The following is a 13,902-nucleotide window of genomic DNA, read 5'->3' as shown; positions in this document are numbered from 1 at the left end:
GGCAAACCTTTAGAAAGCAAGGGATGTTAGCAAAACCCTCTTGGAGAATTGACAGTTACACCACAGAAGTGTTAATTCGTTGGGAGAGAAGAGAGATAAAAGGAAGAGGAGAGAAATACAAATACATATTGGTATCTCTGAGCATGGACCTAGGGCAAATTATACAAGAGATATTTCTTGCCATTAACAGTCCTCCTGGTTGGATCCCTTCATAGCCTGGTCTGGGCTTCGGGGATGTAAATCTCAATGCTTTCGGCGCTTTCAGTGGCTGAGTTCTGACGAACCGATGCAGCTCGCTTGGCAGCCATCAGCCGTTTCCGGGCCTCCTGACGCTGCGAGCTCTCCAAAGAGCGTTCCCGAATGAGTGGCACCTGACCTTTCGAAGGCTTCTTTGGCACTGGAGGAGGGGCCCTTCTCTCCTGATCAAAGCAGAAGGTTAATGACATTATACAGCTTCTCAGGGGAAAAAATTAAAGAAAGGGCGGGTGGGGAGACAAACAACCTAGGACAAGTCAGTGGTTAGAAGATACTCGTTTACCTAAACTTAACTCACTTTATCTTTATTGAACTGGCATTCAAAGACTTTAAAAAAAGAACATAATCTTAAGGCAAAAAAGGATGGCATTGACAGCAGTGCTAGTTCTCCATGGACATGGCATGTCAGCTACCCGTCTGAGGCTCAAAGGGATGAAGTTCCCACCATTAAATATTGTATGTAGTTCCTGCTGGGCAATCTAAATTCCTCTTCTGGATACCCGGAATTAGAAAGGAGAGCATTTTTAGTACTGCTGCTTAAAACAATGTCATAATTCTATAATCTTAGAAAGTCACATTGTAATTAATATCACCTGCCACCTAATTATTAATAAAACTCTTGGGTGTTCTTAATAAATTAACTCAGCATAATAGAATAGTACGTAATAGAAATGAAAGACACAGATAATGAGCATTGACCCCCTTATATACAATATACACACACAAGACTAAATGGGCTTACAACACTGAAGACTTAAGGATATATTTCACACAGTTATATGAACTAGAAGCCTGAGAATAGTTATCACAGCAAAATTTAAAAACAAAATGAAAAAGAACATGTGATTGGTGGTGACTGGCCACGGTAGCATTGCATACTTTGGCGTGCAATGTGCTTCTTAAAAGTATAGCATCAGAGTCAACAATCTACAAATTGAATTCAGTTACAAATTCAAAAGTGGGTGGGCGGGTTACTTAAAAATAATTCTGAGAACATACATTAATCATCACTTTGGCATCCAAATATATCATAGTAAGGAAGAGACCTGTATATATCCACATGATATATATCAATATATCATATACATATATAGAAAGAGAGAGAAAGAGGGAGAAAGAGAGAGAGAGAGAGAAAAATGTGGCTATGTAACATCTAGACTTTACATTTAGGATCCAAATAGGGCTGTGCAGCAATCTGGATTTGAAGGGCAAAGGAGTGCAGGAATCATGCCTGTCTATGCTTCCATAAATTAAATGCATCTTTCCTGGGATTGCATGATAGTAGCTGTGGGAGCCCAGGAAAAGATGCAACTTCTTTAAGGAGTTACCAACAGATGCTACATTAGTGCCCAATGTGCTCCAGTTCACCTTTCCCCCTTCAAATCTGGATCGCTGCACAGTTATAATCCAAAATACATATCTGTAGTCTCTATTTTTCTAAAAATTATATGGTATTCCATCTTGATAATGATTTCCTAAAGGGATTATTCATTGCATTATGCTCCATAAGTGTCATTATAATTTATCATGTTCTCATTGTTGATCAAAACAGCTCCTCACTGTTTGTGTTAATGGAAATGAATTCGTTTGAAACATTGCATTCGTTCTGCATGCAAAGAATGAACTATGCTGTTTACCCAAGTTTAGGATGAAGGATAACAAGCACAAATATAAAAACAGATTCACAAATATTTTCATCTTTTGCTTAAATAGGGAAAACAAACAGCTTAATTTAAATATTAATGTAGCCACACCTGGTACAGAATATATTCTTTTACTACAGGTTGTCAAAACATCCTGGTTTTGTTAAATTTTTCCTTTTATTGAGTTTATCATTAAAGTATTGGTTTCTTATGCTGGCAACAAAACCTGGCTTATTTAATTATCATAACATTTAATAAAAATATAGGGTGTTTTAGGATCACCAAAATTTTTCATTTTAGAAATGGTGTCTTGTGGGACTCAGAGTGGTAATCATTTATCAGTATTTTGGTTTGGGATGAGCAAATAAAGAATGCAAGTGCATGATTTTCTCAGAATGTTATCTAGACCAGATGGCTTTATGCTTTTCTCTACTGAGCATTTATAGGTAAACAATTCTTTTACTTGTCTCAATCATGCAGGGTTTTTTAGTCGATTCAGAACTGGTTAAGGTTCCTGTGTGGGGCACAACAAATGCAAGAATGGTTCAACAAGCCCATTCTTTTCCCTGGACTTTTTTCATGTTCCTATGGCTAACTGAACAAAGATTCTGAAAGTACTGATGTTATGGAATGAAATCCCAATTATTTTGCAAAAAAAGTGTCTCTTGGGAAAAAAAGTGAGATATCTACAGCATTTATTCTCTCATCATTATCCTTTGGCTTAAGAATAATACATGAAATAATTATAGGCAGAATAGGCCAGATATAACCAACACTGAGAACAGCTTCAAATGTCCTCAACAAACAGGAGTAAGGGGAAATGCTTTGCCCCTCCTTTTCAATTTTCTTTAATGTGTGTGAAACTGAATTTGTGCTTTTCCTTATAAAAGGCATTAGAAGTTTTTGATTAGATCAGCAGTTGCAACACTGAATTTCTCTTTGCTGTGGGATTTATTTTTTTTACTCACTGAAATAAACTTCCCATTACTCCGCTAGATTAGTCTGCATCTTAATTTTATGGGTAGACATATTATTAAGGGCAGCAGGGTAGAAATATATTAAACTACTTCATTTAAATAGTACATTTTTACATTTCATAGTAGGAGAAAATATTTCAGAAGAGTTTCATTTTTTCCTCCAAATGTCTTTTCCTTCCCTCCCCTCCCCTCCCAATTTTGGCCCCTGGAAAAGAAAAAGAAAAATGTTTACATGCAACTTTTCTTATTTCCATTCTACCTGTCAATTTGTATATTTTGACTTGATATTATTGATGGGATATATCTCAGCTTCAAAATGCTTATTGATCTGTAGGGAAACAATGGATGTCCTCATTTTAACCAATAACTACTTCTGACACCAGTGCTGAAAACAATGTGCCAAAGCACACTAAAAATTACTAAAATCCAGGTTATTCTAGGAAAGAAAATTGAGCCTTGATTTACCATCCTATTTAGTGTTTTAGAGCTAGAACCTACTGAATGAAATAAAAGAGGTGAAACCACCTATGAGGTCTCCCTCAAAAGAAAGCAACTAAAGTAAATGACACAAGAGATTTTCCATGTAGTATTTATAATGGCTTGATTGGAAAATACCCATACATTTATCCATGGGAATGGGGCTGGTTACCAAGTCAGTGATGATTACAGTACTTCCCTAGTTTACTTATACATTTCATAGTGCATTAGTAAACAGAACTCTTACACTAGGCAGCACTGTGTACTCTCTATATTATTTATTTTAATTGTAAGAATCAATATATGAGGCAATTCCTTCTAACAGTTGATTATCTAATAAGATTATACGTTAAGTATAATAAGACAAATGAGCACATTCCCATTGTTCACATAAACAAGTTTGCCTTAAAAATATGCCTGAACATATTACAGATAATATTCCAGGTGATTCTTACGTAAACATTTTCTTTTCTTTTACAATTGAATTAATCTGATATGAAATCCATTTCATGTTTTTAACATCAGTGATGTATGCAGAGGCCTATTTAATCTGTCCAGTATTTGTGCAGGGTTTTAAATGAAGCATACAAAATCGACAATGTTCTACCTTCTTGTCATGTAGATCCATCTGTTTCCAATTATTGGCCTTTAACTGATGAAGTTCATCAAATTTCATACTAATATTTTCTATGGACAACTGCAGCATATCCCAAAACCCTGCTAAATCTTGGGAGGCCGGTCTCGGATGTGCATTGGGATTCTGTATGAGAAAAAAGAATGGGAAAAAGCATGAAAAAATTCAAAGTCCTTGAAAAGGTCAAGTGGAGGTTTGCTTTTTATTTCTAATGATGTTGGCTGCCCTATTGTATCTGATTCATCTGGAATAGCAGTACAGGTTGATTAGATTAACTATCTATCATGCACTGAGGCAATGGGGGAATCTTACACATTTAACAGAGTTTCAGCAGACAGTATGGATGAGTTTATGCTGTAAATTGGCTAAAAGTTTGGGGGAAAGGTCGTTGGAACAACCCTGCTTTGGAATGAATGTTTTGGCAGCAATGTGCTGAGGTAATATCTATGGATAGTGTCTACTGCACATGTTTCTGTTACTGCATATAACAGAAGTAGAAGGCCAAAAGATTCTGCGCATTCCTGGGCTTTCAAGAATTTCTCAAATCAATATTTTCTTAAATCCACTTTTTGGTACAGCTCCACTACATCTGCGTCCTAGACAGCATACCTTTGGTTAAATTAAATGTAAGTTTCTGTTCTATGCCGTGATATGTTAGAATGAGAAGGCAATACTGCGAAGCAGGCCTACAAGTAAAATGTTATAAATTCATTTCTCTAATTTATGGTGGGTTTTTCTTAACTTCTTGGGAGAGGTGCTTGTAAGATTTTCTTTCTCAGATACCAAAATATTTTGGCCAGCCTTGGATACCTGCATTTTGAGTTATGGAAAGAGAGACGGGCATTATACACTATTCTGCTTCAGGCATTAAAATATTTTTTGGATACAGGTAGTAAAAAACCATATATTATGTGTCCATAATACATGTTACATACCAGATTTTCTTCGCACAGTTCTCTGAACTGGTAAAATTTCTGAGCCATGAGAAGCTGGGCACTACCAACTGCAGTTCGAATTTTACCTAAAACTTTAAAAAGAAATCAAAGCATAAGAACAGCATGGCGGACACCATTGTCATGTATTAATGTAAGCAAATATTGGAAATGTCTCCATTGTTACAAAGCCAGCTAGAGATCTAATTCAGGAGTGAGCGAAGTGCAATTGTAGGGCAGCATGTGGCCTGTGGACTAATTTCAGAAGCTGTTTGCAAGCTATCCACTAACATCTATGGCAAAAACATTTTTCCCTTCTGCTATGTGAGAGTGAGAGACAAAAAAAGAGACTGGAGCATCAGAAAGAGAAACAGAGGGAAGGAGGGAGGATCAGAAAGTGAGTAAATGTGTAGTGCCACCTACCTCTGGCACTTCCATGTCCACTGTTTGCTTAAGCCAGCCCACCATTGATATATGGTGCTAACAGATTTCTATCAAGGGAATGCAGTCCTCTACAAGAAAAGATTGACAATCCTTTCCTAATGCTACTACTAAAGACCTACCGGTCATTTTAACAGTAAACATACATTCCCAATCATTGAAACTCCCTCCAACAGATATACCAGTTAGCAAAAGGAGGAGTGCAAAAACAATTGAAACTGTCACATTAAAAAAAACAAACAGCTTTGTGTTTCAACTTGGCCTGTATACTTTAAAATTAATTCTATGGATAACACATTCCTATCACATGTGCAATTTTTTTTCCAGGTGTGCTGCTTGTTGAATGAGGGATGATAGAAATTGCAGTTCAACAACATCCAGAGATCCACATATTACACTTCTGCTTTTTGTCATTGAAATAGTATAGTAATTGTCTGAAGAATGCAAATTATTTAATCAAAACTGAATCTCTGCTGAGTTCCCCACAGGCAACATATGTTTGGTTTGGCATTGGCCAAACACATGGCCTTCTGTGAAGTAGCAAGTTGTACAGTGCCAAGTTAAACAGATCTCTAAGCCAATGAAAAGCCAAATGTATCTAGGGGACTGTGAGTTGTGAACATATAGAAGGCCCAGTGGCTTGGATCCTAAATTGTTCCATGCCATTTTATTCTCATCTCCTTATAGCCCTTTGCATCTTATCCTATACTTAGATTTTCACGGTCATTCAGAAGTTGAAAACAATGTTCCTTGATCTTAAAATATTCCCCAAATTTAAATGAGGTTTGAGAGAAATCTCAAAAGCATCTGTACTCAGATCTGAGAAGCTTGCATAAATGTTCCAAGTTTCATAGAACAAAATATTTTTAGATGTTGTTGGAAACTTTGGAAACTGAATTCAGTGGGAGATATCTCCTAGCTGCAAATGATATGGCACAATTCTAAAACTGCACACGTACATTGGTGGCAGTTGAGCGCAGATTGATAGATGGGCTCTAGAATTCCTTGTGAGATCCTAGGCTTCCTCACTTAGAGTCTGTGCTGAGATGTTTAAGATATTAAAGTATTGACGGATTATTTTTAGCACACAGATGATCCCCACTCCAGCAGTTCCCAGCCTTTTCTTTATGAGGGCCATTATAGCTATTGTTGATAACTTCCGAGGACCATCACATAAAACAGATCAGATATGAGGCACATTTGGGCGCCATGACACATGTGAATATCCCCTCCATATCAAATTAAATAAAATTATTTTGAAAATATTAAAATATTCTAAACAATCCAACGAAACACTAAGGTGGCAGTCTTACATATTCTCACTGGGGAGTAAGTTTCACTGAAGGAAAATCAATGGGCCTTACATCTGAGTAGACATATGCCCAGTATATGTATGCTCAGCACCAGTAGGTAGATTATTATATCTTTTACTCTGGAGATCCTGGAAAGAACCAAGGCAAAAGCAAGCAGAGTTTTCTCCCTGATTTTAGACATCAACACCAAGAGGAAACAACTGTGAAGAGGGAAATGTAAATCCACACTGCACAGCACAGGGAATTCTACACATAACTGCCATTTTCCCATTATTGTTTGCAAGGGTTGCGTGTCTAATTCCCTAGGCACTGTGCTGAAAATGTACCCCTTGGTGTGTCTAGTCTTTTATTCGTACTAATGTGCAAACCACTCAAGTGAAAGAAGCCTTCAATAGGGGGGAGGAGTTAATCGGAGAGCTTTCATGTGGTTCCCATTGTTATGAGAACCCTTCCCACTGCATCGACTTCAGAACAGCTGCCTCAGCTGGAGCTGAGCCATCTAAAATTTCACAAGGCATTTCAAGAATTGAAAGGAAGGGTAAGGGAAATAGAAGGGAGATGGTCTCCCAGCTGTGCATTAGAGGAGAATTTTACCCAAAGCTAAAAATTGCTTGGGTGATTATACTGATAAGAGAAGTTGCTTAAAAATTGTTTCATGCAGTATTGAACAATAGCTGAATAATCCTTATTAAAATAGTATTCTATAACATGCCAGTACTTTATGGGGGAAAGGAAGTTGAGGAAAATAGAACATGTCAACTCTTCCCCTCCCAACTATGTGGTGATCTAAGACAAATTCTCAGATGACTGTGAGATGAATGCTGAAGTTGTTCTGTACTGAGTCAGACAGTCCCTTCGGCTCAATACTGTTTTCAGTGCAGTGCTGTCTTCACGGCTTCAGACAGGAGTCTCTTTCAACTCTGTCTGGTGATACCAGACAGTGAACCTGGGATGTTTGGCATGCAAAACACACGCATTCACACTTCTTATACGTGCTTCTTATAGCGGTCTTCCCCAAATCTGAGCTCTCCAGATGTGTCAGATTTTAATTCCATTAATACTCAGCCCCAAAGGCCAAAAATATGGAATCATTTCCAAAAAGAATGCTAATAATTTATAAATCTCTGAATGGACATTGCTATGGGTTCCTGTTGGTCACTGATGTAACCCAAAGCCTACTGCAGTCCTGCCTTATACCTATTCTAGCTGCTGATTTCTTCTATATCAGCTGACTGAAGCATACACCTACAAAACAAAATGAAAGAATCTGCTTATTCTTAGGCCTCATTTCATCAATAATCACAGCCCATTCCAGAGAGATACTTCCCATTCAGAGGCTTTCATTGGTAAACTTGTCCTTGTTTATAGATAATCACTTAATTTGGTGTATAGAAGTAAAATTAAGCATATTTAATTCAGCTAAAGTGCCATGCTATTTGTTTGGCTGGGAAGAAAGAATGGACAGAAAAATGTATTCCACTGCAGTTCACATTCTTAGAAGTAGGTGTCCATGTTATAAAGGAAAATGGGCGAATAAACAAGTGCAGTGAACAGAAATCCAGTTGAAGAGCTAGGAGTAGATATACCAATCAAACAAGATTGAAATCTAATCAGTTTGTTGTCCGGTACACTAGTTTTGGCTTCCACTCCAACCCTGCTCTTGTTTCTTCAATAATCTACTGATAGCAGATTCTTTTTAAAGGGACATACAGTGTCTGTTTAGCTACTGGCATTGTGTTCAATCTTTTGGATCAAAATGTCTTTTCTAAAACTTAATCATAGACACAATTCCCATGGTGCATGTGTGTTCCTGTGCAAATTTGGCAGTTTGATGTTGATCATGAGCACTGTCCTATGCTCAACATTAATATAGAGAGGCCTGGCTTTAATAAGCTAGTTATTATCACTATTATGAATAAGCGGTTTCAGAGGAAACTAACAAAAAATTAATGTAACAAAACATGTGCATAATTAACTGAAGAACTATCTCCAGATGTTCTTAACTCTGGAGCCACTGACATTACAACTTGTTTTTATATGCAGCAGCAGCAACAACAGCAAATTGCATTCATAACTGGAAACACTCTTTTCATTGTGACCATTTCTTTCTCTGCAAGATAATACCAAACATGTCTATGTAGCACACAAGAATATGCCAAGCAGCCCTAAGCCATCTCCTCCAGACAGCTGTTGTACACAAGGAGGCATTGTCTGGAAAAGCTTGTATCATATTACTCCTAGCTTCAGGGTGGGATGGGAGAACATCCACTCTCTCAGCTGCCAAGATATTGAGCAAATTTCAGCCTCTGCAAGTTACAGTAAACCTCAGTGTGGTGTAGTGATTAAGACACAGTGGATAAGCACAGGTCAGATAAAGTAATATAACAACTACGATCACCACAAGCACAATAATTATCAGAAAGAAGGAGAAGGAGAAGGAGAGGGGGAGGAGGAAGCGTCTGTGTGAAGCCATTCTTAGCTTTGGAAGCTCACTGTTGCTGTTGTGGAGAAAAATTGGAAGAAAGAAGACTCTGTATTAGGACTTTGCATTCAAAGGGTAAAATGTTATTCAGATTCAGATTCAATAGAAGCACTCTGTTGTAGCATCTGTTGGGAATGCAATGCATCTTTCCTGGTGCAAGATACAGAGGGCTATAACATCAGCCCCTAAAACGGAACAGTTGTTTTAAGGTGTTCCCAACAGGTGCTACATTTTTCCCAATAATCTAATACTGTGAAGTGAATGCAAAGAAATAATAACACATATGGGAGTCTGCAGGCAAGTGGAATTGGGGGGACAAATGACAAAATGTGTATGATGTCAGGCAAATGCTGTGACTTTGTGTCAGATGTTAGGATGCAAGATTGTAAGAGTGTCATTTGTAATGAGGTCACCAGACACTGGTTGTCATTTTGGTGTCACTTCAATTTGCTATGGACGCTACTGAATGCACAGTGATTTTTGTGGTACTTTTGGCAGAAAGAGATACTATATATCTTGAGAAATTACAAGTGGTATTGGTTACCCAATCTTTAAATTTTGATTTAAAAGTTAACAAAATAAAGCCATCTTCTCTTGTTAGCATTGGAATTACTTACTTTCTTCTGGAAGATGATTTTCTTGTTCTTCTCTCTCCATTTGCTGGCACCAACCTTCCATACGCTCTCTCTCTGCTTGAAGAAGCTTCAGGAACCAGTGTCCATCTCTATGGCACACTGACCTTTGAACAGCTTCAATTGGATCTTCAGTTATAGAATCAATCCAAGGATCCGGTGGAGGTAAAATGGAAGGATCAAAATCAGTGTCAAAGTCATCATCTACTGCACATGCATGATAATGGTTTCCTGAGCCCTGTATGCTAACAGTGGAAGTGCTGATATCTCGAGAATATTGTCTTGACATTGGCCCAGGATATGACTGATCTTCTTGAGGGTCCATGGACATTTCAAAGTTCTCATGAAAATCCATGTCTGCTTGAACAGCTGTTGTAACACTATTTGACCGGGTAAATCTGCGGAAACTGAACAACACAAAAAAGGAAATTTAGCGGTGCAGACATTCACAGGCAGATATAAATTACAGACAAACAGATGAGATTGTACAATAGTGTAAGAAACTTTAAATTCTACCCAGATTTTCCATAAAATCAGCATTTAAAATAAAAATGCATCGCTTTTTAAATGTTATTAAAACCAGATGTCATAAAGACCTAAGTTTTGCAAGGTTTTGAACAATCTTGATAACTTCACATTAATCCTTGATCTAATAAGATTTTACATGCAATTAATGTTAGGTTTGAGTTATAGTGATGGTTCCCTAGGAGGTCCTTGAAAGTTTGATTTTTGTTTAGTATCTAATGATATTTTCATTTTGTGTGTGGGGGAGTACAGAGGCAAAATTAGTATGTGGAAAAGGACAGAAGTTAACACTTTCTCAGAATACCTCCCACCTTACTTCTCCCCCCCAAACCTTTTAGACCAAAATCACAGCTATTCTTCCACAGGTGATTGCTAGTACACTGAGCGCAATTATCAGATTTGCATGGATGATCATTTATTTAGAATATGGTCCCTCTTTCATCGTTCAAGTCACAGAAATTGCATAACACTGCCAGTTCTGCCTCTTCTCATTTTCCGTATTTGATTTCTATATCTATAGTCTATATTTCTATATCAACATAGGGCAGTACCTGCTGTTACTGATTTCACTTGAATTTCTATAAAAAAGCTGGAAATGTCCATACAGTACAATTGAACTGAATCTGTAGTAGACAGCAAGGTTTTCCCCAAACAATTACCTGTGACTTTATGTGCATGTACGTGGATGAGAGAAAGAGAATAATTACAGTAATAGAGGAGGATACTACTGTGGCTGAAAGAAAGGCAAGCTGCTGCTTCAAGAGGACAAGTGACAGCTAGTAGCCTGGCTTTGTGTTTTCCATGTGCAGAGGGTGGCTGCAATGGAGAGCTTGTTCTTCCCATGGAGACTTTTCACAGCAAATGAGAACTCTGTAAATGTCATGATCTCAATAGATGGAGCATCTCAAAAGATAAATAGGCTCTCCATTGCAGGCATTCATTCTTTTCAAGCAGAGGGAAAGAGAGAGGGGTAGGTTTAGCATATTGACTTAATAGCACTAAAAGTCCAAAGCATATGTATCTGGGAGTAACAGCCAATGAATTTAATGGGACTTCCTAAAAAGTAAGTCCATGTAGTTTTCTTCAGTTACACCCCAACACAAAGGATTCATCAACCCATTTCCTTTTATGCAAACGGAGAAAAACAAAACAAAACAGCCCAACACCAAAGGAAGCTTTTCTGCAGCTTCCTCCCCAATTTTCAGAGAAGCAGCCCAGGAACGCTCACCTGTGATTAAGAGATTAAGCATTCTTAAACTCATCGGGATTTACCGCATAGTAAGCATATCTGGGTTTATACGTTTTCAGTCCAGTTTTTAAAGTTTTTCTGTGTGAGTGTATGAGTGGTATGTAGATTTGTGTGGGAGAGAACGGTTTGTGTAAACGTGGATGGGGGCATAAATTAATGTTAAAAGTGGGGTTAAATTAATTTTAATCAATAGTCGTTAATTAATATTATGGTTTGGTTTGTCCATGTCTTTTTTTTTTTTGAATACATATGTCCTATCTTAGAGCGAGGAAAATCCTGAGTGCCTTGGACTGCAAGAAGATCAAACCAGTCCATACTCCAGGAAATAAAGCCAGACTGATCACTTGAGGGAACGATATTAAAGGCAAAACTGAAATACTTCGGCCACATAATGAGAAGACAGGACACCCTGGAGAAGATGCTGATGCTAGGGAGAGTGGAAGGCAAAAGGAAGAGGGGCCGACCAAGGACAAGATGGATGGATGACATTCTAGAGGTGATGGATTCGACCTTGGAGGAGCTGGGGGTGGCGACAACCGACAGGAAGTTCTGGTGTGGGCTGACGCATGAAGTCATGAAGAGTCGGAAGCAACTGAACGAATAAACAACAAAACCTTAGAGTGAAGAACCACGCTGAGACGGTAGCTTGAGTCTCTAGTGTTCATTGTCCTACTCTACTAGACAGAAAATCCTGCCAAACTGAAAGGCCATGGGAAACCTTCACAGGTAAGCCCAAGAATCAAGGTGGGTCTGCTCTGGGTTTCTTTGAAGGAAAGTTCAAAGCCTCTAAACTACGCATGTGTTTTTCCCCCTGGATAGGGGCCCCTTCCTACTCACCATCAGTACTCATGACAACATGGATATAAACATAGATACACACACAACTGTATGCGCACAGAATTTTAAGGCTGGTTTCATTGGGAATTGGTAACTCTAGATGACAAGGTGAGGGAAGTTGGGCAGTGAATAGAATTTGTATGCATTTATAAGCATTATTCTCTTTATAGTGGTTCACTTTAAATTTAGTCATCTTTTAAAATAAATGTGGTAATTTTATATGTTTAAATTAGGAAATTTAAAAAGAATAGTTCTAATTCAAAATACTGATGCTATTGTGACTGTCTGGATGCACAGGTTTCATCTGGAACAATAACAGTGAGAAAAAATGCTGTATGAAAACATAACATTTATTCCTTTTTTAATTTACTTCTAGCTTATCTGGAATGGATCTCAAATTACAAAAACTTAATTTGCAATATACAAATTGGAACTCCATGAGGCTTGGGACCAGGCTAGTTTCCTGTTAAAGCCCATCTCCATGACTTTGTAGTTTTCTTTTACTGGCAACCACTGTGGGAGCTGAGAAATCCATTGGGGGTGGGGGTCAACAATGTCAAAATGGCAGGTGTGACTGGGTGACTGAAGCTCCACCCCTTTTATATGTTTATGTGTGTTGGATATGTTAAAAAGGGATGGAGCTTCAATCACCCAGTTGCTACTGACCTTCCCATCCCATGGATACCCCTGGTGAGGATCATCAGTGGCTCTGAGGATTTGGAAAGTGACAGTGACAGTGATGGCTATGTTGAAGTGAGGTTTACATGCACAACTGGTCCAGAATGCAGCGGCTCAGGTAGTTATGGGTGGAACTTGATTTGTCCATGTGACACTTCTACATTGAGAGCTGCAGTGGTGGCCAGGTGACTTCTGGGTACAATTCAAGGTGCGGGTTGTCACCTTCAAAGCCCTACAAATGGTTCATAACCTGGTATCTGCAAGACTGCCAACTCAGAGTGGAATCTGCCATTCTGAAAGGGAGCTGGAAGGGAAGGCTTGCTCCAGGTCCTGATCCCTAGGCATTGCGGTCATCAGGGACAAGGAGGCTATCCATTGCTGCCCCCTCCTCTGGAACAGCAAAGTCACAGAGATTAGGACAGCCCCAACCCTACTAGGATTCTGAAGGCCATCAAGACCTGGTTCTTCTGGATGATTTTTCTGGGAATGATATGGATTTCATTCCCTCTTGGAAAAGGGGCACCTACTGACCATTGTATAATTGTTAGTGGTCATTAAATTATGTTTTAATCCTGTTACTATATGTATTGGTGGGTAAATTGCTCAGATTTTTTATCTGGGAAGCATATAAGGCTCAATAAGGAAGTATGTAAATGAATACATAATTAATTCCAGAACTACCACTAAAAAGAGCTAAAGTTGCTTCATGCAACTTTAAAAATAATACAATAGTCACAGGGCCAAGATGAGCCTTACATCATTAAATAAATGACTTATCATGCTATTAGAAAATAAGTGGTGAAAGAGTTTAGAAGCTAATCTTATAG

At 38.3% G+C, this 13,902-nt stretch overlaps 1 protein-coding gene across 2 annotated transcripts in view; it reads right to left on the bottom strand.

Moving 5' to 3' along the window:
• Positions 1 to 201: 201 nt before the first annotated feature.
• DLGAP1 (DLG associated protein 1) overlaps positions 202 to 13,902 on the bottom strand; it is a 104,679-nt gene continuing 90,978 nt past the window's right edge. For both annotated transcript variants that reach the window (XM_063299135.1, XM_063299137.1), the window contains 4 exons: positions 9,772 to 10,193; positions 4,922 to 5,013; positions 3,960 to 4,112; positions 202 to 419 (listed from right to left, as the gene is read on the bottom strand). In XM_063299135.1, coding sequence (XP_063155205.1) covers positions 210 to 419; positions 3,960 to 4,112; positions 4,922 to 5,013; positions 9,772 to 10,193 — 877 coding nt within the window. In that variant the 3' untranslated portion in view covers positions 202 to 209. The remainder of the gene's footprint in view (positions 420 to 3,959; positions 4,113 to 4,921; positions 5,014 to 9,771; positions 10,194 to 13,902) is intronic.

The sequence above is a fragment of the Candoia aspera genome, chromosome 3 (genome assembly GCF_035149785.1).
Source record: "Candoia aspera isolate rCanAsp1 chromosome 3, rCanAsp1.hap2, whole genome shotgun sequence".
Taxonomy (NCBI): Eukaryota; Metazoa; Chordata; class Lepidosauria; order Squamata; family Boidae; genus Candoia; species Candoia aspera.
Note: the sequence above shows the minus strand (reverse complement) of the source record. Positions and strands in the feature narration are given on the sequence as shown.